Source organism: Lithobates pipiens, unplaced genomic scaffold, assembly GCF_037356315.1.
Source record: "Lithobates pipiens isolate NorthernLeopardFrog02 unplaced genomic scaffold, aLitPip1_a1.2 Scaffold_13, whole genome shotgun sequence".
Classification (NCBI taxonomy): domain Eukaryota; kingdom Metazoa; phylum Chordata; class Amphibia; order Anura; family Ranidae; genus Lithobates; species Lithobates pipiens.
In genome coordinates, this window is record NW_027507718.1 from 145,296,922 (window position 1) to 145,321,255 (window position 24,334).

A 24,334-nucleotide genomic window follows, 5' to 3' on the forward strand; every position below is an offset into this window, starting at 1 on the left:
TATTCCTCCCACTGACACCAGTGATGGGGCCTTATGCCTCCCACTGACACCAGTGATGGGGCCTTATTCCTCCCACTGACACCAGTGATGGGGCCTTATTCCTCCCACTGACACCAGTGATGGGCCATTATTCCTCCTGCTAACACCAGCGATGGGGACCTGTTACTCCCTCTGACACCAGTGATGGGGCCCTATTCCTCACTCTGACACCTGCGATGGGGCCCTATTCTTGCCACTGACACCAGAGATGGGGCACTATTCCTCCTACTGATACCAACAATGGGGCACTATTCCTCCCACTGACGCCAACGATGGGTCACCATTCCTCACACTGAGACCAATGATGGGGCCCTATTCCTCCTACTGACACCAACAATCAGGCACTATTCCTCCCACTGACACCAATGACGGGGCACTATTCCCCTCCTAATGGCAATGATACATTGTTTACTCCCACTGACGCCAGGAAAATTTCTTCCAATGGCCACAGTCCGGCCCTCCTAAAGTCTGAAGCACTATAAACTGGCCCTTTGTTCTGAAAGTTTGGAGACCCCTGCCTTAGAAGATTAGACAGACAGATACAGTAGCTCTTTGTCAAAACTTACATATGCAATAAAACAGCCCTCAAACTGTACTGGGCGGCACAGTGATGTAGTGGTTAGCACTCTCACCTAGCAGTAATAAGAGTCGCTGGTTTGAATCCCAACCACAATACTACCTGCCTGGAGTTTGCCTGTTCTCCCTGTGCCTGCGTGGGTTTCCTCCGGGTACTCCGGTTTCCTCCCACAATCCAAAGACATGCAGGTAGGTTAATTGGCTTCTGTCCAAATTGGCCCTAGTATATGAATGGGGACCTTGGATTGTGGGCTCTTTGAGGGTAGGGACCGATGTGAGTGTGCAATGTACAGGGATATGGACAATTGTAGACAGTCACTCAGGTTGAACTGGATGGACTGGTGTCCTTATTCAACCTTACTAACTATGAAAACTATTAAATTTTCCACTCGCATTTTGCGAGAGGAAAATGAAGGTTGGCAGCGCAGGCTGCCGGAGAGCGATGGGGGCTCTTCTCCTACCGATAACTGAGGGGAAGAGCGAGGAGAGCAGGCGGCTGGATCATCAGAGAGTGGAACATTGCTGTAACAGCTTTCATTTCAATTGTCAATTGTTAAATAAATGGTCTCAACGGAGAGCATTAGATCTGTTTATTCTCCTTTACATATATGCTCTGTGGAGTGAACTTTCACTACATTGCCATCCGATCATTGGAGGTCTGTGCCCCATGAAGTGGGAAAACGCTGAATGACCTTTTCAGGTCAAATGTATGAGGTGAGAGGCTTGCGTTGTCTGTGGTGGATGGCTTGCACTCACCTGTAACACTGTCTTGTCTGTCATTAGGCACCTACTTCACAGAGACTGACTTTTTTTACATTGGATTGCGTGTATGAACATTTATATACTGTTAACTAGTGTTGTGCTGCACTGATTGTGAATTTGTATGTTATCAAGGGTTTATAGCCATACCCAGCCATACTCAGCCAATATTACAGTGGGGGAGATTGTGGATATTACAGTGGGGACTATATGGTGGTGGAATTTTCACAGGTTTTTACAAATTTTATTATTTGCTGATCCGAAAAATGATCCGATCCATGACTCTGATCCGAGGAACGATCCGATCCGTGAGTTTTTTTGATCCGTTGCACCCCTAATTTATACTGAAGCCAATGACCTGTGATCGCGGTTTCCTAAATTGCCCCGTATTTCCACTTCCGTGATCAGGTCTGTATTGTTGGTAATCAGTAGAGCCAGTAACGCTTTGTTTCTAGTTGGTCTATCTACCATCTGAACCATGAAATTGTCCTGAAAGACATGTAGGAACTTGCGAGCCTTAGACGAATGCGTGGTTCCCTCTGCCCAGTCTATTTGGCCCTCGCTGTTGTAACACCTGTGTGGGCTCCGAGCACAATGCTCTGCCTCCGGATCCCACCCTATTTTGAACTCTATTAGAGCCTCTGACTCTAATGTATGGGCCTAATGGACGGACCACCACTGGTCAAAGCCTTGTAATTAAGGGTCTTAAATGCTTTGCAAAAAATTTGGAATAAATCTCTTGGAGAACGGCCTAATGCGGCCAAAAGCTTTTTTCCTTAAAATTCCCTCCTAAACTTGGGTGCGTGTTATACGCCGATAAATACAGTAAATTAAATATGGACGCTAACTAGAACGCAGAGAGGGATTTTTCCCTTCATTGGATTTTATGTGCAACTGCATTATAAGCTTGTAACAAAATTGCAAAGAGCTGATCTTGCAGTGTCTTACAAAAAAGCCCTGGAAATTCATCTATACCTCTTTTAATACAAGAAAATATGTCTTGTTTTAGAAACTGCAACTTGGCATTGCATGCTGTTATAAAGTCTAGGATCTACCAGAACACCCATCCTTCTTGGCCATTTACTCCTCCAGTTGTACTCTACATTTATCAACATTAAACCTCATTAAACCTCATTTGCCACCTAGTTGCCCAATTAGTGTCTGCTTGTAAGTCGGAGGCATCCTGTAGGGTTCCACTACATATAGTAGCTTGGTATCCTCTGCACACAAAGAAATTGTACTTTTAATTCCAAACCCTATATCATTTAACATACAACATTATAACAAAAATAGTCCCATGGAACAGTCAATTAAAGTGCTGATAATTACAGTTCCTATTTATACTCTAAATTCATATATGTGCAACAGCAGCTTAATATTGGGCTGCAAACCAGTTCAATAATACAAGCCCTTAAAAAGTACCGGTATGTGCTGTGCCTTCTTGTATTCCTTGTCATATAAGGTACGAAGTGAGTTCCAGCACCACTAATACACTGCACTTATATCTGTGCAAAATATCATACTGTACGCACCTCAATATGTTGACATATTGTATAAAAAAAAAAAAAGGTCACCCTGTGCCTTCCCCTTTAAAAGGTCTCATCCACTTCCAAAAGGATGCCTCTGGTCTGTTGCCACTTAGTCAGCTTAAAGAGGAAGTAAACCCTGATGAGTTTACTTCCTCTTTTTTTCCCTGCAAAGGCAAAGCATAATGGACTACTATGTATCGCATAGTAGCCCATTATGTGTCACTTACCTGACACAGGAGCCAGCGAAGTCGCGCTGTCCCCTGTAGTCTGCCGCATCCATCTTGCTTGTGGCGTCTCGCAGCTCCGCCGCTGTCATTCGGCGAAGCCGCGATGACGTCACTCCCGTGCATGCGCACGGGAGTCGACAAATGCGGCAGCTCCATTTTTGGAACTGCCGCGTTCAGTGCGCCTGCGCGCCGCTGTCTACGGCGCATGCACCGTAGACAGCGGTGCCTGTCTTCAGGCAAATATCTCCTAAACCGTATAGGTTTAGGAGATATTGCTTGGACCTACAGGTAAGCCTTAATCTAGGCTTACCTGTAGGTCAAAGTGGTTTGTAAGGGTTTACAACCACTTTAACATTTTAATGTGGACCAAAATATTTTGGGGTATTTCTCTAATGTCTCCTCCGCTCAAAGGAAATAAAATCTCCAAAAATGTCTATTAAAAGACTATATAAATGAGGGGGCGTGCCTTGCGGTTGATGGAATAGGCAGCACAGTGTGAGAGCTCTGCCAACAGCCTGCACACTTATCCTGATAAAAAGATCCTGCTGCACCGGCATCGCCCACTATATACACCGGAGGGTTCTACGCCTCCTCCCCAGGCCAGCGGTGCTAATTTCGTCCATATTCCAGCAGCGGACATGTCCCGCAAAGGCAGCAAGGAAACGCCACAGGCCGCTAAACATGGAGGCTAAGATGGCGCCCAGGCCCAGCGCTTGGCCAAGGAGGCAGCCATGATGATGTTCAGCAGCGCGCTGGGGAAGGGTAGTATACCTAAAACACCCTCCCAGCTTATGGGTTCCTCTGACATGGATCCCCCAGCAGAAGCCCTGGAACAGGCATGGCCGGAGGATGAGGAACAGACCTCCTCTTGGGACACAGCGAGTACACCTGCTCCTAATATAGCTCCCAGGGCCCTGACAGACCAAGACACTCAAACTGCTAAACCGACCCTAAGAGACATTTTTACAGCAGTAACCTCCTGTAACACACTGACTAATGAAATCAAAGAAGTGAAACTGGAATTAATTATGGTTAGACAAGATATGCAGAAGCTGTGTGATCGCACAGCTACACTGGAGGACAGAGTGTGCAATGTGGAGGATGATTTAGCCCCCCTGCAGAGAGAAGTCCATCATATGCAATCTGGCCACACAACGCGTTTAGAAGACATGGAAAACAGATAGACGAAATAATGTATGCACGGTCGGCATACCAGAATGAGCCGAAGGCAAAAATCCTGTAGCATTCATTGAGAACGGGCTGATTAATACTTTTGGTAAAGACTTTTTTTCCCCCATGTTTGTGGTGCACAGAGTCTCGCCTAGGCCGCCTAAGCCTGGTGAGCCTCCCAGGCCATTCCTGTTCAAAATGCTGCACTTTAAAGATCATGATGCCATTCTGTACCAAGCCAGGACCAGAGGCGCCCTTATGAAAATAGATAATGCTCGCATATCTTCCTATCCGGACTTTTCTGCTGATTTACAACGTCGCAGAGCCAAGTTCACCAAAGTTAAGAAGTGACTCCGCAAATATGAGGACGCATATGCCATGTTGTACCCTGCCAAACTCAGGATAGCTGCCAACGGCAAAACACAATTCTTTGACAACCCTTCTAATGCATCTATGTGGCTAGACCGTATGGAACACACCCTCAAGAAAGCCTTAGTGCCCAAGGCCTGATGAGGTCCGGCCTTTTCCCTCTTTCTACCGGATGTAGTAGATGCCAAGCAAGATAATTTGGTGCTGTACAGGTCCAAGGGAGTGGACCCTAAACATGAAAGTCCTTGAAGGTCCAAGTGACAGGAACCCGCCGTGAAGGGTGAAGATTGGGCCCTTAGCTTCTAAGTGGACCTGCACCTGAACGGGTAAGTGAAACCCCTTTATTTTATTATTGTGGGGTGTCCCAGTGATTGTAACAATCATTCAAGCTAGCTAAAGGCTGGACACCTGTGTGTGTTGACCATACGGGGGAGTTCTGAGCTAGCTGTGGGGGTTTGCAAAGTGTACCTTTTTTGCTTGTGTCTGGCTGTTTTTGACCTGTATGATGGTGCATGCCGTTTTGCCTTGGTTCTCCATGGCGCACGTGTGTTTGCAAGAGCGCCACTGGGCTCACCAGTTTGTTTGGCAGCCATGGCATACGCAGCTTAGCCGCACATGCGCCATAGCCTTTATGTCATGGTTATGCAGTGATCTTCCTATTTGCTTACCTCCCCTCATTTGTTCAGACTAAGAGGCCAGCCACTTCCACCTGGTGGTTTTTATAAACTCTCCTCTAAGCATGGTTCCACCCCAGGCCCTATCAGGGAACCTTATATTAACCTGTGCACTGCAAGCCAACAGTGCTGATCCTGATTCCTTTGTGTTTAGCTTCCTGTTACCTGCCGTGTGCTCTTCTGTTGTTCCGTTACCGACCTTGGCGTGTCTTTGACTATTCCTGTCTGCTTGTGGCCCCGACCTTGGCTTTGTCCCTCACCATCCCTATCCCCCTGTTGCCTACTGTGGGTGTGAGCTGGGGGACCCTGGGGGTCGCGACCTCGAGCCAGTTGCAGCCAAGTCCATCCTCACCACTCGATGCTCTGGTGAACACCTGCTGGCTCTTAGACTCCGCGCCCCAGGCAATCTTACACTCTACCCCCGGTGGGACCTGTCTCCCATCCGCAGCAGTCAGCCGTAGGGTCCACAACCTTGCGGTGCACTCCTGATCCCTACGGTGTGCATCTGTCACCTCGCCTCAAAGGTGACCTGACAGTTTGATCAGCCATGGACCGGCTGACATGCCGCTTCCTGCAGATGATCCATTGCAGAGTTTAGTTCGCAGACTTGAGACCCAAGAATCGCATCAGACCCAGGTGATGCGATTCCTTCAGGATTTGGCATCCCATGTTGAACAGGTTCAGGCCTCATTAGGACCCCCAGTTCAACAACCTCAACCGCTATCTGCCGCTGCATCTATCGCATCAGTCGCAGCCACAGATTCATTACAACTACCAGCTCCGGCCCATTTCTCTGGGGACTCCAAGGCTCGCAGGGGGTTCCTTAGCCAGTGCACAATTCATTTTGAACTTCAGCCCCAAAACTTCCTGTCCGATTGGGCAAAAGTTGCATATATCATATCCCTCCTGTCCGGCAAAGGCGTTAGCTTGGGCTGCCCCTCTGTGGGAACTGAATGATCCAGTGGTTTTTAGCCTGTCTGATTTTTTGAAACTTTTTCGGAATATCTTCGAGGAACCGGGTCGTGTCTCTCCAGCAGCTAGCGCTCTTTTACGTCTCCGTCAAGAGTCTGCGTCTGTGGGACAGTATGCTCTTCAGTTCCGTATCCTCACAGCTGAATTGAGCTGGAATAATGAGGCCCTAGTTGCAACCTTTTTACATGGCCTCTCTGATAGAGTGAAGGATGAATTCGCAAAAAAGATCCCTTCCTGCTGATCTGGACAGTGTCATCACCTTGTGTAACCAGATCGATCTTCACTTTCAGGAGAGGGCCCTGGAAAAAAGACGCCAGCACTCCCCGTTCTTTAGGCAGCCTGAGCCCCCAGTCCCTTCTCTTCGATCCGAGGAGCACCCCCTGCCTACCGAGGAACCTATGCAGTTGGGCTGGACTAAGTTATCTCCCGAAGAACGTGCTAGGCGCAGAACTCTGGGTCTATGTCTCTATTGTGGGGCCAAAGGTCATTTCCGTGACACTTGTTCTCTTCGTCTGGAAAAACGCTCAGGGCTAATACATCTGGAAGGTGGAGTATTAGACCCTGAAATATCACCTTCACCTTCTCGTCTTCTCCTTTCTGTGTTGCTTCATGTCGGTGCTTCCTCTCGTTCGGTCTCAGCACATCTGGATTCCGGAGCCGCTGTCAATTTCATGGATTGGGAAACTGCATCCTCCATGAGACTTACCCTTTTGCCCCTTACAACACCATTGGTGGTCTTGGCGATTGATGGCACGGTTCTCCCAGGGGGCCCTATCCGCTTTCAGACTCTTCCTGTTAAGATGTCAGTAGGGACACTCCACCAGGAGTGGATATCCTTCCTTGTCTTACCTAAGGCTTCATCTCCTATCATATTAGGTCTTCCTGGGTTACGGCTCCATTCTCCACACGTTGACTGGTATGCTGGACAGATTCTGGCTTGGGGTTCCTCCTGTTCCTCTTCCTGCCTACTCAAGGGTACCCCAAAGGAGAAACTTCCTGTTACCACCATCCTAGTATCTTCTGCTCTTCCCGCTGTATATAGCGATCTCTGGGATGTGTCCTGCAATAGTCGGACTGATGCACTCTCTAGGTCATGTGGTACTCTGGATGAGGGGCCCACCTATGAACCTAAGACGATCATTCACTCCAGTTCGCATAACCATTTACCTTTGCCTGTCCCTAATCTCCCTTGGATGCACAGCCAGGCTAACTTGTCTGCAAGTTCCACAGTTGCTATGCCCTGTGATGCGATTGAGATGGTCGCTACATCTGACAATACTATTCAGTCGACCTCTGCACCAGTTATGCCAGTCCAGCCCATGCCCAATGAGCTTCCTGCTTCTTGTTCAGCACCTTCGGTGACCTGGCCTCACCCTACTGCTACTATGTCCGTTCAAACCCGTTTAAAAGGCTCAATCCATCCTTTGGATAGAATACCTCATTCGGCCAGGAGGGGTTTTCAATCTTTTTCTCAGGGTTCTCTGCATTCTGTTGGTGTTGCAGCTATCCAGCTTGACTCTTGTGACATGCCACCTTCTAACCAACCTGACCTCAGGGATCCACTGACCTCTGCCCAGTCTGGTGGTCCTGTTATGGATGCCCAGCTCATCTTTAAGGGTGTGGGGACCCTGCTCAGACTCCTGATCTTCTCATGCCCTTGCCCATTCCTAAAAAGCCTTTAGTCCTCAAGTCCTCTTGTCCTCTCCCTGCCTCGGTTTCGGTCGCTGAGGATAATCTAAAATATGAGGTTAGTCAAGTTTTGGATTCCCGGCTCCGTAACGGCATTCTTCAGTACCTCGTACTTTGGAAAGGGTTGGGCCCTGAGGAAAGGTCTTGGGTCACTGCATCTGAGGTCTTTGCTCCTCGTCTGTTCCATCTGGAATTTCCCTTGGACCCAGGCGGGGAAGGGGGAGGCCTAGTAAGAGGGAGGGTACTGTCATGGTTATGCAGTGATCTTCTTGTTTGCTTACCTCCCCTCATGTGTTCAGACTAAGAGGCCACCCACTTCCACCTGGTGGTTTTTATAACCTCTCCTCTAAGCATGGCTCCACCCCAGGCCCTATCAGGGAACCTTATATTAACCTGTGCACTGCAAGCCAACAATGCTGATCAACCATTGTGTATTCCTTTGTGTGTTTAGCTTCCTGTTACCTGCCATGTGCTCTTCTGTTGTTCCGTTACCGACTTTGGCGTGTCTTTGACTATTCCTGTCTGCTTGTGGCCCCGACCTTGGCTTTGTCCCTCACCATCCCTAGCCTGTTGCCTACTGTGGGTGTGAGCTGGGGGACCCTGGGGGTCGCGACCTGGAGCCAGTTGCAGCCAAGTCCATCCTCACCACTCGAGGCTCTGGTGAACACCTGCTGGCTCTTAGACTCCGCACCCCAGGGAATCTTACGCTCTAACCCCGGTGGGACCTGTCTCCCGTCCGCAGCAGTCAGACGTAGGGTCCACAACCTTGCGGTGCACTCCTGATCCCTACGGTGTGCATCTGTCACCTCGTCTCAAGGTGACCTGACACTTTATCTGGGTGCACAAAGATTGGCCTCGTACGCAAATAGTCAAGCCCGCTTGCTGGGACCACGCACATGTGTGCGCACACGCATAGAACGTTCCGGTGCACCCCTAGCTTATTTAAGCTGTGCAGACCAAGCATGTGGTGCTTCCAGAAAGCAGCTGTGGGACACCAGGCTCTGAACAGACACTTGCAGTGTTTCATTTTTCCTTATCTGGGTCACGTAAGTCACCAGGTGTTGCTTGGCAGGCTAAAGGTGCTTAGCAGGATTGTTGCATAGGGGTTGGTGAGCCCTATCAAAGGGTCTCCCTTCTGAGGTGTTTTAACTACACCCAAGTACTCTTTGTTTGCGGCATTGAATGTCTTCCAAAAAGAGGAGTGGGACTAAGTGTTGTATTCTCTGAAAGGCCAGAGGCTTCCGGGCAATCTGAGCCACTGTGCCTACAGTCAATGCTGTTGCTTCACACTTTATCACTAAGGATGAACTGTCCTCACCCCTAGCCGGATTAGAGCACAGGATTGCTGGCATGATTGTCTCCATCCCGCAGGATGGCAGGAAGCATGACCAATCCCTTTCCCCGGAGTCTGGAGCAGGAATGGGTTGAGGATGGGGAAGAGGTGAAAGCTCAGGATTCAGTGGAAGTGCCCGGCAGATGAGTCTGCTTCCAAGCAATCTGGACAAGAATATTATCAGTCGGTGTCTGCCTCTCAGTCGCAGAGGCTTTTCGTTCTGCCTTCAATTTGCCTCTTGCAGAGGTGACTAAGCCTCCCTGGTCCTCTTTGAGATCTCTGAGACCTTTTCAGGTCGCACAGACCTTCCTGCTACACCCCCTGTTGGAACAGGCGGTGTATGCTGATTGGGAACATGCTGACAGGACTTTTTTGCCTCCTAAAAGTTTTTTTTTCTCTTTTATATCCCATGGATGAAAAGTTTGTTAAAAAATGGAACATGCCAGCCATAGATACAGCAGTCTTTTTCCTTAAACTAGAACTTAAAGTGGAAGTAAACTCCCCTATCGTTCCATTGGATGGTTTGATAGTTTGGCTGAGAGCACAGCCAATGTGCAGTTAGCATTCCCGGCATGCCTTTTTTTTTTTTAACTGTTTAAATCTATGGGTTTACTTCCACTTTAACTTGTTTGGTAGATAACGCACAGGGCTTGAAAGACCCTGTTGACAAGAAATTGGAGTTATTAAAGGCTTCCTTTTCTTTGTCCAGTTCAGCTATATGAGAATATGAGAGACAGATAGCACAAGAGTTGGAATCCTTTTTTGAAACTAACGACACAGGAGAAGTAACACCTCTGTGCCTATGGGAAACACATAAATGTTTTATAAGAGGGATCTTGATATATCTGATGGTGAATAGGAAACGTCTTCTGACAGCACAGAAAGATTCGCTACTTAGAGATATCCAGACATGGGAAACTACTCACAAGAGATTACAAACCACACAGATAGAGGAAAAGTTTGTGCTTCTATGTGAAGAGTTAAACTCACTACTTATAGATAAGGCAAAGGCTAAATTAACCCGATGTAGACGACCATTTTATGAATTTGGAAACAAAACAAGTAGGATTCTGGCTAATGTCCTAAGAGAGACAAGGACACGGAATTACATATCCCATATTAAAACACAAGGTGATTTTAGTTGACGCTTCACAAAAGATACCACAAGCTTTTAGGGACTACTATGCAAATCTATATCAGCTGGAGGGGCAGTACTCCCCTGCTTCGACAGACGGTAGACTGGATGATGCAGGGAGATACTTTCAAGCCTCAGGAATGCCGAGGCTACCGGAGGATATAGGGAAAGAGCTGGAGCCCCCAATAACGACTGAGGAGTTTCAGGCGGCTCTCAAGTCTCTGAAAACGGGTAAGGCCCCCGGCCCGGATGGCTGTACCCTATCTTATTATAAGTTATTTTCAGAGAAACTGGCATGGAGATTTGTGACTGCCTTTAACCTATTTTGAGAAGGGCAGATAATACCAGCACAGACACTACTAGCCCACATAGCAGTCATACCTAAAGAGGGGAAAGACCCTTCCATCTGCTCTAGCTACCGCCCAATTTCCTTGCTCAATGTTGATCTAAAAATCTTTATGAAGATCATAGCAATGAGATTAATGCCCCACATCCCTATGTTGATAGATCCTGATCAAGTGGGCTTTACTCCAGATAGAGAGGGTAGAGAGAATACTCGGGTGCCGAGTGCTATACATTTCTCCCAAACTCATCATATCCCCCTAGTACTGTTATCCACAGATAAAGATAAGGCATTTGATAGGGTTGACTGGAGATTTTTTAAAAGCTATGATACAACATATTGGACTGGGGGTAGGGATGCAGAGCTGGTTCTCAAATCTATATTCAACACCAACTGCACGAGTTAAGATCAATGATATATTGTCAGATCCCTTCCCAATAGGAAACGGGACTCGCCAGAGTTGCCCATTTTCTCCTATCATTTTTGTTTTTACCTTAGAACCACTTTTGAGAATGAGAAGAGCTAACTGGGATATTAGAGGTATTTTAACAAAAGGCGGAGAACATAAAATTGCTGCTTATATGGATGATTTGTTGTTCTTTGTTTCTTCGCCAATAATATCTCTTCCATTCCTACTACAGGAACTGTGCACATATGGGGCACTGAAAAGTCAGAAGCAATGGGGGCAGAGCTGAATACTGCTCTTCAACACCAGATCGCTTCTCAATTTGCGCTTAAATGGACAAATTCTCATGTTTGTTACCTAGGAACAAAGATACAGAAGAAACTGTCGAGGGCCTTTGAATGTAACTTTCTCCTATGATGCGTCCGTTTAAATTCGATTTTCAGCAGTGGAATAGGGAGCTTTTTACATGGTTCGGTAGGATCAATATTATCAAAATGAATGTTATGCCAAGGTTGTTATACCTATTCCAGAAACTACCCATAAAAATCCCCATGGGCTTTCTGAAAGATAATTAGAGTTTATGAAGATTATTTGGGCCAGAAAACCAGCAAGGTTGCATAGAAATATTGTATCGCTTCCAAAGGAGAAAGGGGGTGTGGGAGTCCCGGATCCAGTTAAATACTATGAGACCTCACATCTGCCATGGGTAGTGGATTGCTGTGTGTATTTATAGAAACCATGGATCCATATGGAACATGCAACTATTGATTTACCTTTAGAGGAGCTTGTCTGGATTCCAGACAGGGACATTCCGCAATCTGCGAAGAGACACCCAATGGTGGGTGTGACCCTACGAACAGTTAAGAAGATATTTAAAACCACCACAATCTCGCCAGATCCAACTGCCATGGTTCCAGTTCTGGGCACATCGACTTTTCAGCCAGGAATGATAGATCCCCGTTTTAAGGCCCTGTTACGACAAGACATTAGTAGGCTTTTTCATTTAATAGAAGGGCGAGTGATGTCAAAAAGAGATTGAAGGCAGTTTCTCAGCGGACCGAGATTTCCTTCGCCAGTTACAGTTGAGTACGTATATTCGATCTCAGTTAAGAATCCCTACTTAATACGTGACCCCTCGACTTCTGAACAGATATCTTTAACCACTTAAGCCCCGAACCATTTGGCTGGCCAAAGACCAGACGACTTTTTGTGATTCGGCACTGCGTCGCTTTAACTGACAATTGCGCGGTCATGCGATGTGGCTCCCAATCAAAATTTCCGTCCTTTTTTCCCCACAAATAGAGCTTTCTTTTGGTGGTATTTGATCACCTTTGCGGTTTTTATTTTTTGCGCTATAAACAAAAAAATAGCAACAATTTTGAAAAAATGCATTATTTTTAACTTTTTGCTATAATAAATATTCCCAAAACATATATAAAAAAACATTTTTTTCCTCAGTTTAGGCCGATACGTATATTACATATTTTTGGTAAAAAAAAAAAAAAAAAAAATCGCAATAAGTGTATATTGATTCGTTTGCGCAAAAGTTACAGCGTCTACAAAATAGGGGATAGTTTTATGGCATTTTTATTAATAATTTTTTTTTTTTTTACTAGTAATGTCGGCGATCAGCGATTTTTATCATGCCTGCAACATCATGGCGGACACTTCGGACAATTGACACATTTTTGGGACGATTGGCATTAATACAGTGATCAGTATGATTAAAATTGCATTGATTACTGTAAAAATGTCACTGGCAGTGAAGAGGTTAAAACTAGGGGGCAGGGGAGGGGTTAATATGTATCCTATTTTGTGTTCTAACTGACGGGGGGGATGGGACTGTGCAGGGAAACTCTGTATGGACAGACGATCTGTCAGTTCCCTGCTCAGAGAACCGGAAACTCGCATCAGCTCCAGGAGCGAGCGGAGGGCGCGCATGCCTCCGGAGGCGTGAATGTGCCCCCTAGTGGCCGTTTATGCTACCGATGTAGCATAACAGCGATTTGCGCAGCCGAACCATGCTGCTGCAATACAACTACGGCGGCTGGTCGGCATGCGGTTAAAGGGGGAATCATTGAAACACCCACTGTCATATCTATATGTCCTGCTAATTGAAATAGAGGCCCCTGAATTGCCTTTTCTGCAATGTTGAGAAAGAGATCTGTGGGTAACTTTCTCACAGGCACAAAAGGATAGGATCTTATTTTTTGCTCACAAAGCCTCACTGGCGAGTAAGATATCAAGAAGGAGGCTATAAAAATCATTACAAGGTTGTATAGAACACCGACACCATTGCATTGGATATTTCCTCAAGTATCGGATGTATGCTGGAGATGTCAGGAATCGGAAGGCACCATGATGCATATTTTTTGGGAATGTCCAATGTTGAGGAAATTCTGGAAGATGATTAAGGAAACCCTTGAAACGATTATGGTTGTCTCTTGGAGAGAATCCAGCAGACTCTCCTATCTGAGTAATGTTGGTCAATACTGAGATATAGTTATTTGTAAAATAATAGTTAGAGACTGGGCAGTGAATATGGCTGAGATGGGCCTTATTGGAGGGGGGTGGGGCGCTTGTGAGGTGAGGGGGAGGAGGATTCAATGTTTTGTTTTTCTCTCCTTGTTTATCTCTCTGCCTATAGAGGCAAAACCAGGACTTCTTGGAAAGGAAAAATAAATGGTTCTTATTTTGTTAAGAGATTGAACATGTAACCTTATTAATATCAATAAGGATTAAGATAAGAAGAAAAAAACATATATATATATGTATAACTGTAGTGTTGTGCACTATGAATCCTTATTTGCTATGATTGTATAATGTTTTGATTATATGACAAAATAAAAAATAATTTATAAACATTTATAAAAAAAATACATCTTGTTGGTTTGGAACAGAGGAAGAAAAGCCCTGGATTATCCAATGTGCTCATCTCCTCAGGCATGCTTAAGCCTAAATTGGTGGTTGCAGGATCAGAACCTGTGAAAGCTTCAGGACTGGGGTTAGGGTTTAGGGTTAGGGTTTCCCCTAGGAGAACAAGGTTAGGACTCAGGGATTTGGAATAGGGACCTCCCCCCAAAGGTCAGCAGGTGTGACCCCCAGAGGTCAAAGGTCGAGAGGACTGCTTCAGGACTGCCCCATCATTGTTCAGTCCGACAATGCCATGGCAGTGACCTATATAAACCACCAAGCCGGTACCAGGAGTCATTCAGCTCTGAAGGAGGTGAACTACATACTAGCTTGGGCAGAGGGGCATGTGGCATTGATATCAGCAGTTCATATCCCGGGGTTCGAGAACTGGAAGGCAGATTATCTCAGCCACCAGCAGATTGGCCCGGGGGAATGGTCCTTACACCCAGAGATGTTCCAATAAATTTGCCAACATTGGGGATGGCCAGAGGTAAACCTACTGGCATCCAGGTTCAACAACACGCTTACACTAGTTTGTGTCCAGAGTAAGAGATCCTCTGGCAATTGGAGCAGATGCTCTGATAGTTCCATGAAGCCAGTACTCCCTGGTTTATGCTTTCCCTCAGATCCCTCTCCTTTCAAATTTGTTGCACAGGATTCAGAGAGCAGGGGCTCCAGTCATTCTGGTGGCACCAGGCTGGCCCAGAAGGCCCTGGTTCCCAGAGATTGTGAGACTGACGATAGTCTCAAGGTCCTCTATTCCACCCCAATTTACAGGCTCTAAATTTGTGTTAAAGGACCATGGCATCTCAGGACCAGTGGTGTCTACTCTAGTGAATGCTAGAAAAGCTGTCACTAGGGAGATTTATCATAAGGTCTGGAAGACTTGTATTGCTTGGTGTGAAGCTAGAAAATCGCATCCTTGGAAATATGCGATTGGGAGAATTCTCTCTTTTCTACAGTCAGCTGTGGAAATCAAATTGGCTTTGAATACAATCAGAGGTCAGGGTTCGGCCCTTTCAGCATTCTTCCAAAGGTCTTTAGCCTTCCATTCACTGATCCAAACCTTTATACAAGGGACGACTCTTTTGCTTCCCCCATTAGGTCACCCACGTGTCCTTGGGACTTGAGCTTGGTGCTGTCTGTGTTACAGAAACAACTATTTGAACCTATTAAGGAAATTCCATTAGACTTGCTGTCATGCAAGCTAGCCTTCCTGATGGTTATCACCTCGGCTAGAAGGGTGTCTGAGTTGGCGGCCCTTTCATGCAGGGAACCGTACTTGATCCTTTACCATGACTGAGTTGTGTTACAACCTGTTCCATCCTTTTTACCAAAGGTGGTGTTGGCCTTTCATTTAATTTAGGACATTATTTTGTCTTCTTTTTTCTCTCAGCCTTGTTCAGCGGAAGAGAGACAACTGTATTCTTTGGACTGTCCGGGCAGTCAAGGTTTATCTTTCTAGATCTGTGGAGATCCAAAGTATCAGACTCTGATTTCTGGAATGTAATTGGAGTGTAATACTGACTGTGGTTTTTATGCGTCTTATTTTTGTAGTTTTTTATGTATCTATGTTAAAATATGCTTATAACTATAAGGTTGAAATTAAATGATACGGAATGTTTTTATGTGAAAAATATCTTAACAAAAATAATTGAAAATACTTTTTTTTTTTACCAATAAGGACCCAAGAAGAGGCAGACAGCTTCCAAAGCTTCCATTGCCAATTGGGTCCGTCAATTGGTCATTTAGGCTCATTCTACCAGGGGTGTAGGAACCTCCTGGGCTTTTCGCCATCAGGTATCTGTGGCTCAGAATTGTAAGGCTGCTACCTGGTCTTCAGTGCATACGTTCACAAAATGTTATCAAGTGGATGTTCGAGCAGCCGAGGATTCGACTTTCTGCCGCAGTGTACTGCAGGCTGCCGTATAAGTTCTGATGGCTATTGTTTGACAGGGTGTCTCCCTCCCCTCCAGGCTATTTCTCTGGGATGTCCCAGCAGGTAATGAATATTAGCCTGACTCTGTGTCCCATGATGTATGAAAAAGAAAATAGGATTTTTACGTGATACCTGTTAAATCCTTTTCTTTGAATACATCATGGGACATGGATCCCTCCCCTCTTTTTTGAGGATTTAGTGCTTGCTGCAAAACTAAAGTACTTCCTGTATGGGAGAGGTTATATAGGGGATCACTTCCTGTCTGAAGACCTTTGGTCTACCAGTGTCCATTCACCTAAGGATGGAGTATAACCCAGCAGGTAATGAATATTAGCCTGACTCTGTGTCCCATGATGTGCTCAAAGAAAAGGATTTTACAGGTAAGTATGACGTAAAAATCCTATTTTTACATCATATTTACCTGTAAAATTCCCATTCTTTGCAAAATAGCTCAAGATCTGTCAGATTGTATGGAGAGTGTCTGAACAGCAATTTTCAAGTCTTGCCACAGATTCTCATTGAATTTATGTCTGGACTTTGACTGGGTCATTCTAACACATGAATATGCTTTGCTCTAAACCATTTCATTTTAGCTCTGGCTGTATTTTTAGGGTTGTTGTTCTGTTCTGTTGGAAGGTAAACCTCCTCCCTTGTCTCAAGTCTTTTGCACTCTTCTTGCCACTCTTCCATAAAGGCCAGATTTGTGGAGTGCATGACTAATGCCGTGTACACACGACAGGTCCGGCAGACTTTCGACGGAGTTCTGACAGAGTTCTGACGGACTTTCCGAATGAACGGACTTGGCCACACACAATCACACCAAAGTCCGACGGATTCGAACGTGATGACGTATGACTGGACTAGAATAAGGAAGTTCATAGCCAGTAGCCAATAGCTGCCCTAGCGTCGGTTTTAGTCCGTCAGACTAGCACACACACACACGAGCGGATTTCTGGGTCCGGCAGAGTTCTGTCGGAAAAATTTGAAACATGTTCCATTTCTAAAGTCTGTCAGACTTTTGCAAATCAAAAGTCCGCTGCAGCCCACACACGTTCGAATAGTCTGCCGGAATCATTCCGTCAGACTTTTGATGTTGAAAAGTCTGGTCGTGTGTACGGGGCATTATAGTTGTCCTGTGGACAGATTCTCCCACCTGAGCTGTGGATCTCTGCAGCTCCTCCAGAGTTACCATGGACCTCTTGGCTACATCTCTGATTAATGTTCTCCTTGCCCGGCCTGTCAGTTTAGGTGGACGGCCTTGTCTTGGTAGGTTTGCAGTTGTGCCATACTCTTTTTACATTTTCGGATGATGGATTGAACAGTGCTCCATGAGACGTTCAAAGCTTGTTTTTGTTTTTTTTATAACCTGACCGGGCTTTAAACATCTCCACAACTTTATCCCTGACCTGTCTGGTGTGTTCCTTGGCCTTCATGATGCTGTTTGTTCACTAAGGTTCTCTAACAAACCTCTGAGGGCTTCACAGAAACAGCTGTATTTATACTAAGATTAAATTACACACAGGTGGACTCTATTTACTAATTAGGTGACTTCTGAAGGCAATTGGTTCCACGAGATTTTAGGTAGGGGTATCTGAGTAAAGCTTAGATTTTCACACTTAGATTTTCAGATGACCGAACATCCGTTTTTTGTGGCATGCTAGTCTCATGTCAAAAGTGAACAGGTTACTCACAATACGAAAATTTTCATATGACAGAACACAACGTCAGAAGTGACGTAATGCTTTGTATGTACTCTTTCATTTCTGAGCATGCGTAGTCTTGCTCTTACAATTAGTTTTTCGGACGAAAACCGTACTAATGAAACGTACTACTTTCCTGGATGCTGTCACCCTGTGTCCGGGAACAAGCATACCATCTGTAGCTGGTGTCTCGTGTCCCAATTGGATAGATTGATAGCAGCACAGCCATTGGCTCCTGCTCCTGTCAATCAAATCCAATGACGCAGTGCCAAGGGCATGGCCAAGTCCTGCATTCTGTGTGAATGGACACAGGTGCAGGACTCGGGAGCGGGGAATGCTTCTCCAACATGGACACTCGATGCAGGAGTAGCTATCAGCACTACTGTGGGACCCCAGAAGAGGAGGTTCGAGGCCACTCTGTACAAAACTAACTGCACAGTGGAGGTAAGTATGACGTGTTTGTTATTTAAGAAAACAACCTCTTTAACCACTTGCTTAGGGCCGGTTCACACTGCAGGCGAGGCGAGGCGACTCCGACTTGCCTCGCCGCGACCTGCAGCGGCCTCGGCGGCGACTTGCAAATGACTTCTGTATAGAAGTCAATGCAAGTCGCCCCGAGGTCGCCCAAAAGTAGTACAGGAACCTTTTTTCTGAGTCGGAGCGACTCGAGTCGCTCCTCTCAGAACGGTTCCATTGTACAGAACGGGGGCGACTTGCGGGAGCGAGGCGAGTCGTGTCGCCTCGCATCGCCCGCTGTGTGAACCGGCCCTTACTGGGCACTTACACACCCTTCCTGCCCAGACCAATTTTCAGCTTTCGGTGCTCTCACACTTTGAATGACAATTACTCAGTCATGCAACACTGTACCCAAATGAATTTTTTGTCCTTTTTTTCCCACAAATAGAGCTTTCTTTTGGTGGTATTTGATCACCTCTGGAGTTTTTATTTTTTGCGCTATAAATGAAAAAAGACCGTAAATTTTGAAAAAAAAAACGCATATTTCTTTGTTTCTGTGACAGAATTATGCAAATTATTAATTTTTCTTCATAAATTTTGGCCACAATTTATACTGCTACATATCTTTGGTAAAAATAACCCAAATTTAGTGGATATTATTTGGTCTTTGTGAAAGTTAGAGAGTCTACAAGCTTTGGTGCGAATCGCACAAAATTGATCACATCTGATGTACTGGTGGCCTATCTCGCTTCTTGTGACCCGAACAAGCCAGGAAAGACAGGTAGACATTCCAAGGTATTTAGTAAGAGGCATAGTGAGCTTTTTGATGTTGTCATGTTTTTCCCACAATTCTTTGCAAAATTAAGATTTTTCATTTTTTTTATTTTTCTCCACAAAATTGTGATTGTAATAGGTTATTTCTCTCACATGGCATGTGTATACCACAAATGACTCCCCCCCCCAAAAAATTCTGCTACTCCTCCTGAGTATTACAATACCACATGTGTGGGACTTTTTCACAGCCTGGCCACATAGAGAGGCCCAACATGCAGGGAGCGCCGTCACGTGTTCTAGGAGCATAAATTACACATCTAACTTGTTGACTACTTATTACACTTTTGAATGCCCTGGAGCACCAGGACAATGACACGTGACACTGATGACAGATGGCACTTATACGTGGCAATGATGACACTTATACGTGGCACTGATGACACGTGGCACTGATGACAGATGGCACTAATATGTGGCACTGATGACAGATGGCACTAATATGTGGCACTGATGACACGTGGCACTTATACGTGGCACTGATGACAGATGGCACTAATACGTGGCACTAATACGTGCCACCGATGACAGAAGGCACTAATATGTGCCACCGATGACAGATGGCACTAATATGTGGCACCGATGACAGATGGCACTGATAAGTGGCATTGATGACATGTGACACTGACAACAGATGGCACGTGACACTGACAGGTGGCACTGATGACAAATGGCACTGTTACGTGGCACTGATGACAGATGGCACTTATACATGGCACTGGGGACAAGTGGCACTGGGGCAGGTAGCACTGGGGTGGATGGCACTGGGGCGGATGGCACACGGGGGACACGGCAAACACAGAACTTACCCGATGCGCGCCCGCGGCGGCGCGCATTGCGGAAGTAAACAGGACGTCCAGGGACGGCCACCCGGACGAAAGCGCCTGCTCTACAGCCATCATTCGGCTATAGGGTGGACGCGAGGTGGTTAACAATAAAAATGACTTGCATAGAAATTAGTGTATAGTGGGATTGTAGAGCAACTTGAGTAGGCTAAAGGAAAAGAAGCTTAGTGACCATTGTGAGGCTATATGTTTGTTTTAATTTTAATTGTGTTTTATAGTTTTGTTATTCAAAAGTTTTACCTGAATTTTTGTCTCTGTAAACAAAATTATCTTCTATATGGAATTATATTGTGTTTGTTTTTCTTTTGCCAATGACAACATTAGACCCTATAAGAGAACTTTAATATTAATAATAATTTTCTCATATCTGTCATTAACTGTTTAAACAATTTGTCTGTTTCTTGAGTCAATTCATCCACTCTTATTTCTTCCATTCTTACTTTCTACATTCTTTATGGTCACTTGGTTTACTTCATCTCATCTTTCAACCAGTTTACGGATGGGCGATATTGGGTGTATTCTCCCCAACCCTGTCAGATGCGCTCTGCCACTTCATCCATTAACTCTGTGAGTGAGTACTACTAATGCATTAAAACAATGCAGTGTTCACTCAGTTTGAGCCCATGTGGTCAATTTGTTTGTTTATTTTTCATCAAATATTTTTTAATTAGTTAAAAAATTGTTTTGTTTCCCCAAAAATATATGTCAAACAGCTCATGAAATCCTGCTTGAAGGCTGCAAAACTAAGATTGAACCTCATTGAAGTCTAAATGGAGAAGTTTGATATGTGTACTGTACAGTCGGGGAGGGTTTTTTGAGGTCATCATAGGAAAAAACAAATTCTTTAAATAACAAGCTTAGGAAATGCCTTTTGAAGGCTTAGTTCACCTTTCAAAAAAATAAATGCACATATTTTTTTCAGGAGACAAAAAGGCCATTAAAAAAAATATATAATATATAAATATATATCTAATGCTGTGAAAAAGTATTTTCTCCCTGCCTGATTTTTTATTTTATTTTTTTTGCACATTTCTCATACTTAAATGATTCAGACCATCACACAAATTTTAATATTACACAAAGATAACCCAAGTAAATCCAAGATGCAGTTTTTAAATTATTACTTCATTTATTAAGGGAAAAAAGCTGTTCAAACCTGCCTGGCCCTATGTGAAAAAGTGATTAACCAGAATTTTTTGGAAAGCGGAGTTGAATTTCACTTGCCACGCTCAGGCCTAATTACTGCCAGACCTGTTGAATCAAAAAAAAATCACTTAAGGTGGTGTTCCACACACCCAAAAAAATTCTTAAAATTCCTATATAAAAAAAAAAAAATTTGGAAAAAAAAATTAACTCACGTCTAAGTGCCTGTTGCTAGGGGATCCCTCGTAGTCTGCCTCCTTCAGTACCTGGACTCCTGACGTCACTTCCCCTCAGCGCAGGAAGGGCTCAGCTCTGCCCCCTCCCTCCTGTCAGTCATCTGGGACACGTGACGTGTCCCAGATGACTGCACGGTCGATCATGGCGTGCGGCACCGCTCGCGCATGCGCAGCGGGTGTCCGGCTGTGAAGCCACAGCCAGGTGCCCACAGTTGCATTGCTGGCGCCACCGAGAGGAGGGGGGGACAAGTGGGCCTTCGTTCCCCTGCATCAATGGAGCCTGGGACAGGTAAGTGTCTGATTATTAAAAGTCACCAGCTGCAGTATTCATAGCTACTGACTTAATTATTTTTATATTTTTAGGGGAAACTCCTCTTTAACTGCTTCGCGCCCACCCTATAGCCGAAATACGGCTGCAGAGCGGACGCTAACTGCCGGGAGGCCGTTCCTGAATGGTCTCCTGTTTACTTCCGCAATGCGCGCTCCCGCGAGTGCGTATCGGGGAAGTTCTGTGCTGGCCGTGTCCCTCGGACACAGCCAGTCACAGATCGCTGTAAACGGCCAATCACAGCGGCCGTTTACAGCACGATCGGCGTGTCCAATGTGAGATGATCTCATATGTAAACATATGAGATCATCTCTCGGCACCGCTCTCCCTCCTCACACAGACAGCTTGTGAGGAGAGAGATACGAACGACTGCAGCGGCCGTAAGTTAAAAAAAAAAGTGCCATCCTCGCCCAGTGCCACCTGTTCCCAGTGCCACCTGTTGTCTGTGCCATCTGTCATCAGTGCCACATATCAGTGCCACATATTAGTGCCATCTGTCATCAGTGCCACGTGTCATCAATGCCACTTATCAGTGCCATCTGTCAGTGTCACGCGTCATCGGTGCCACGTATTAGTGCCATCTGTCATCAGTACCACGTATTAGTGCCACCTGTCATCAGTACCACGTATTAGTGCCATCTGTCATCAGTGCCACGTATCAGTGCCACCTGTCATCAGTGCCACGTGTCATTGTCCTGGTGCTCCAGGGCCTTCAAAAGTGTAATAGGTAGTCAACAAGTTAGATGTGTAATTTATGCTCCTAGAACATGTGACGGCGCTCCCTGCATGTTGGGCCTCTCTTTGTGGCCAGGCTGTGAAAAAGTCCCACACATGTGGTATTGTAATACTCAGGAGGAGTAGCAGAATTTTTTGGGGGGTTACAATTACAATGGCAATGGCAATTTTGTGGAAAAAAAAAATCTTAATTTTGCAAAGAATTGTGGGAAAAAATGACAACATCCAAAAGATCACCATGCCTCTTACTAAATACCTTGGAATGTCTACTTTCCAAAAAGGGGTCATTTGGGGGGTATTTGTACTTTCATAACTTGTTCGGGTCGCAAGATAGATCACCAGTACATCAGATGTGATCAATTTTGTGCGATTCTCACCACAGCTTGTAGACTCTCTAACTTTCCAAAGACCAAATAATATCCACTAATTTGGGTTATTTTTACCAAAGATATGTAGCAGTATAAATTGTGGGCAAAATGTATGACGAAAAATTAATAATTTGCATAATTTTGTCACAGAAACAAAGAAATGTGTTTTTTTTTTCAAAATATTCGGTCTTTTTTCATTTATAGCGCAAAAAATAAAAACCCCAGAGGTGATTAAATACCACCAAAAGAAAGCTCTATTTTTGGGGAAAAAAAGGACAAAAAATTAATTTGGGTACAGTGTTGCATGACTGAGTGTCATTCAAAGTGTGAGAGCACCGAAAGCTGAAAATTGGTCTGGGCAGGAAGGGTGTGTAAGTGCCCAGTAAGCAAGTGGGTAAATAGAAGTTGTCTGACAAAGTGAAGCATGGTAAAATATTTCAAAAAGCAAAACACCATGCCGTGATCTAAAGAAATTCAGGAACAGATGAGAAACAAAATCATTGACATGTATCAGTCTGGAAAGAATTACAAAGCAATTTCTAAGGCTTTGGGACACCAGCAAACCACGATGGGAGCCATAATCCACAAATGGAGAAAACTTGGTGCAGTGGTGAACCTTCCAATGAGTGGCCAGCCAACAAAAATGACTCCAAGAGCACAATGATGACTCATCCAGGAGATCATAAAGGTAATACAGCATTTAAGGACATGATACCAACAGTCAGACGTGGTGGTGGTGGCGTGATGGTCTGAGGCTGCTTTGCAGCTTCAGGACCTGGACGACTCACCATAATTGATGGAGCCATGAATTCTGAGCTCTACCAGAAAATCCTAAAGGAGAATGTCCAGCCATCAGTTTGTGACCTCAAGCTCAAGTGCACTTGGGTTATGCAGCAGGACAATGATCCAAAACACACCAGCAAGTCCACCTCCAAATGGTTCAAACAAAGCAAACGTTTTTGAAGTGGCCTAGTCAAAGCCTGGACTTAAATCCAATTGAGATGCTGTATCATGACCTTAGACAGGCCGTTCATGCTTCAAAACCCTCCAATGTGGCTGAATTAAAACAATTCCACAAAGACCAGTGGGCCAAAATTGCTCCACAGCAATGTGAAAGACTCATTGCCAGTTATCGCAAATGCTTGATTGCAGTTGTTGACGCCAAAGGTGGCACGACCAGTTATTTAGTTTAGGGGCAATTACCTTTTCACATAATGCCAGGCAGATTTGGACAGCTTTTTTGCCTTAATAAATGAAACCATAATTTAAAAACTGCATTTTGTATTTACTCGGGTTATCTTTGTGCAATAATAAAATTTGTTTGATCTGAGTCATTTAAGTGTGACAAATATGCAAAAAAAATTCAAATCAGAAAGGGGGCAAATACTTTTTCACACAAGTGTGTGTGTGTGTGTGTGTGTGTGTGTGTGTGTGTGTGTGTGTGTGTGTGTGTGTGTGTGTGTGTGTGTGTGTTATATATATATATATATAGAGAGAGGGAGAGAGAGAGAGAGAGCTTGCAGGTGCAATGCCAGGCTCCTGCAGAGTCTTCCTCTAGTTTTGTGCCCGCATCCTCATAAGGGCTTTCAGCTACAAAGCTAGAGAACGACTGAATTCCT

The 24,334-nt window shown here is 45.1% G+C and overlaps 1 protein-coding gene across 4 annotated transcripts in view; it reads left to right on the plus strand.

Annotated features, from left to right (window-relative positions):
- The window catches only part of PIP5K1C (phosphatidylinositol-4-phosphate 5-kinase type 1 gamma), a 561,428-nt gene that overhangs the window by 507,872 nt on the left and 29,222 nt on the right, over positions 1–24,334 (plus strand). For 3 of the 4 annotated variants that reach the window (XM_077475680.1, XM_077475683.1, XM_077475682.1), the window contains one exon: positions 20,398–20,472. The exons of the other annotated variant lie outside the window; for it this stretch is intronic. In XM_077475680.1, the coding sequence (XP_077331806.1) occupies positions 20,398–20,472 (75 nt within the window). The remainder of the gene's footprint in view (positions 1–20,397; positions 20,473–24,334) is intronic. 4 annotated transcript variants of the gene reach the window in all.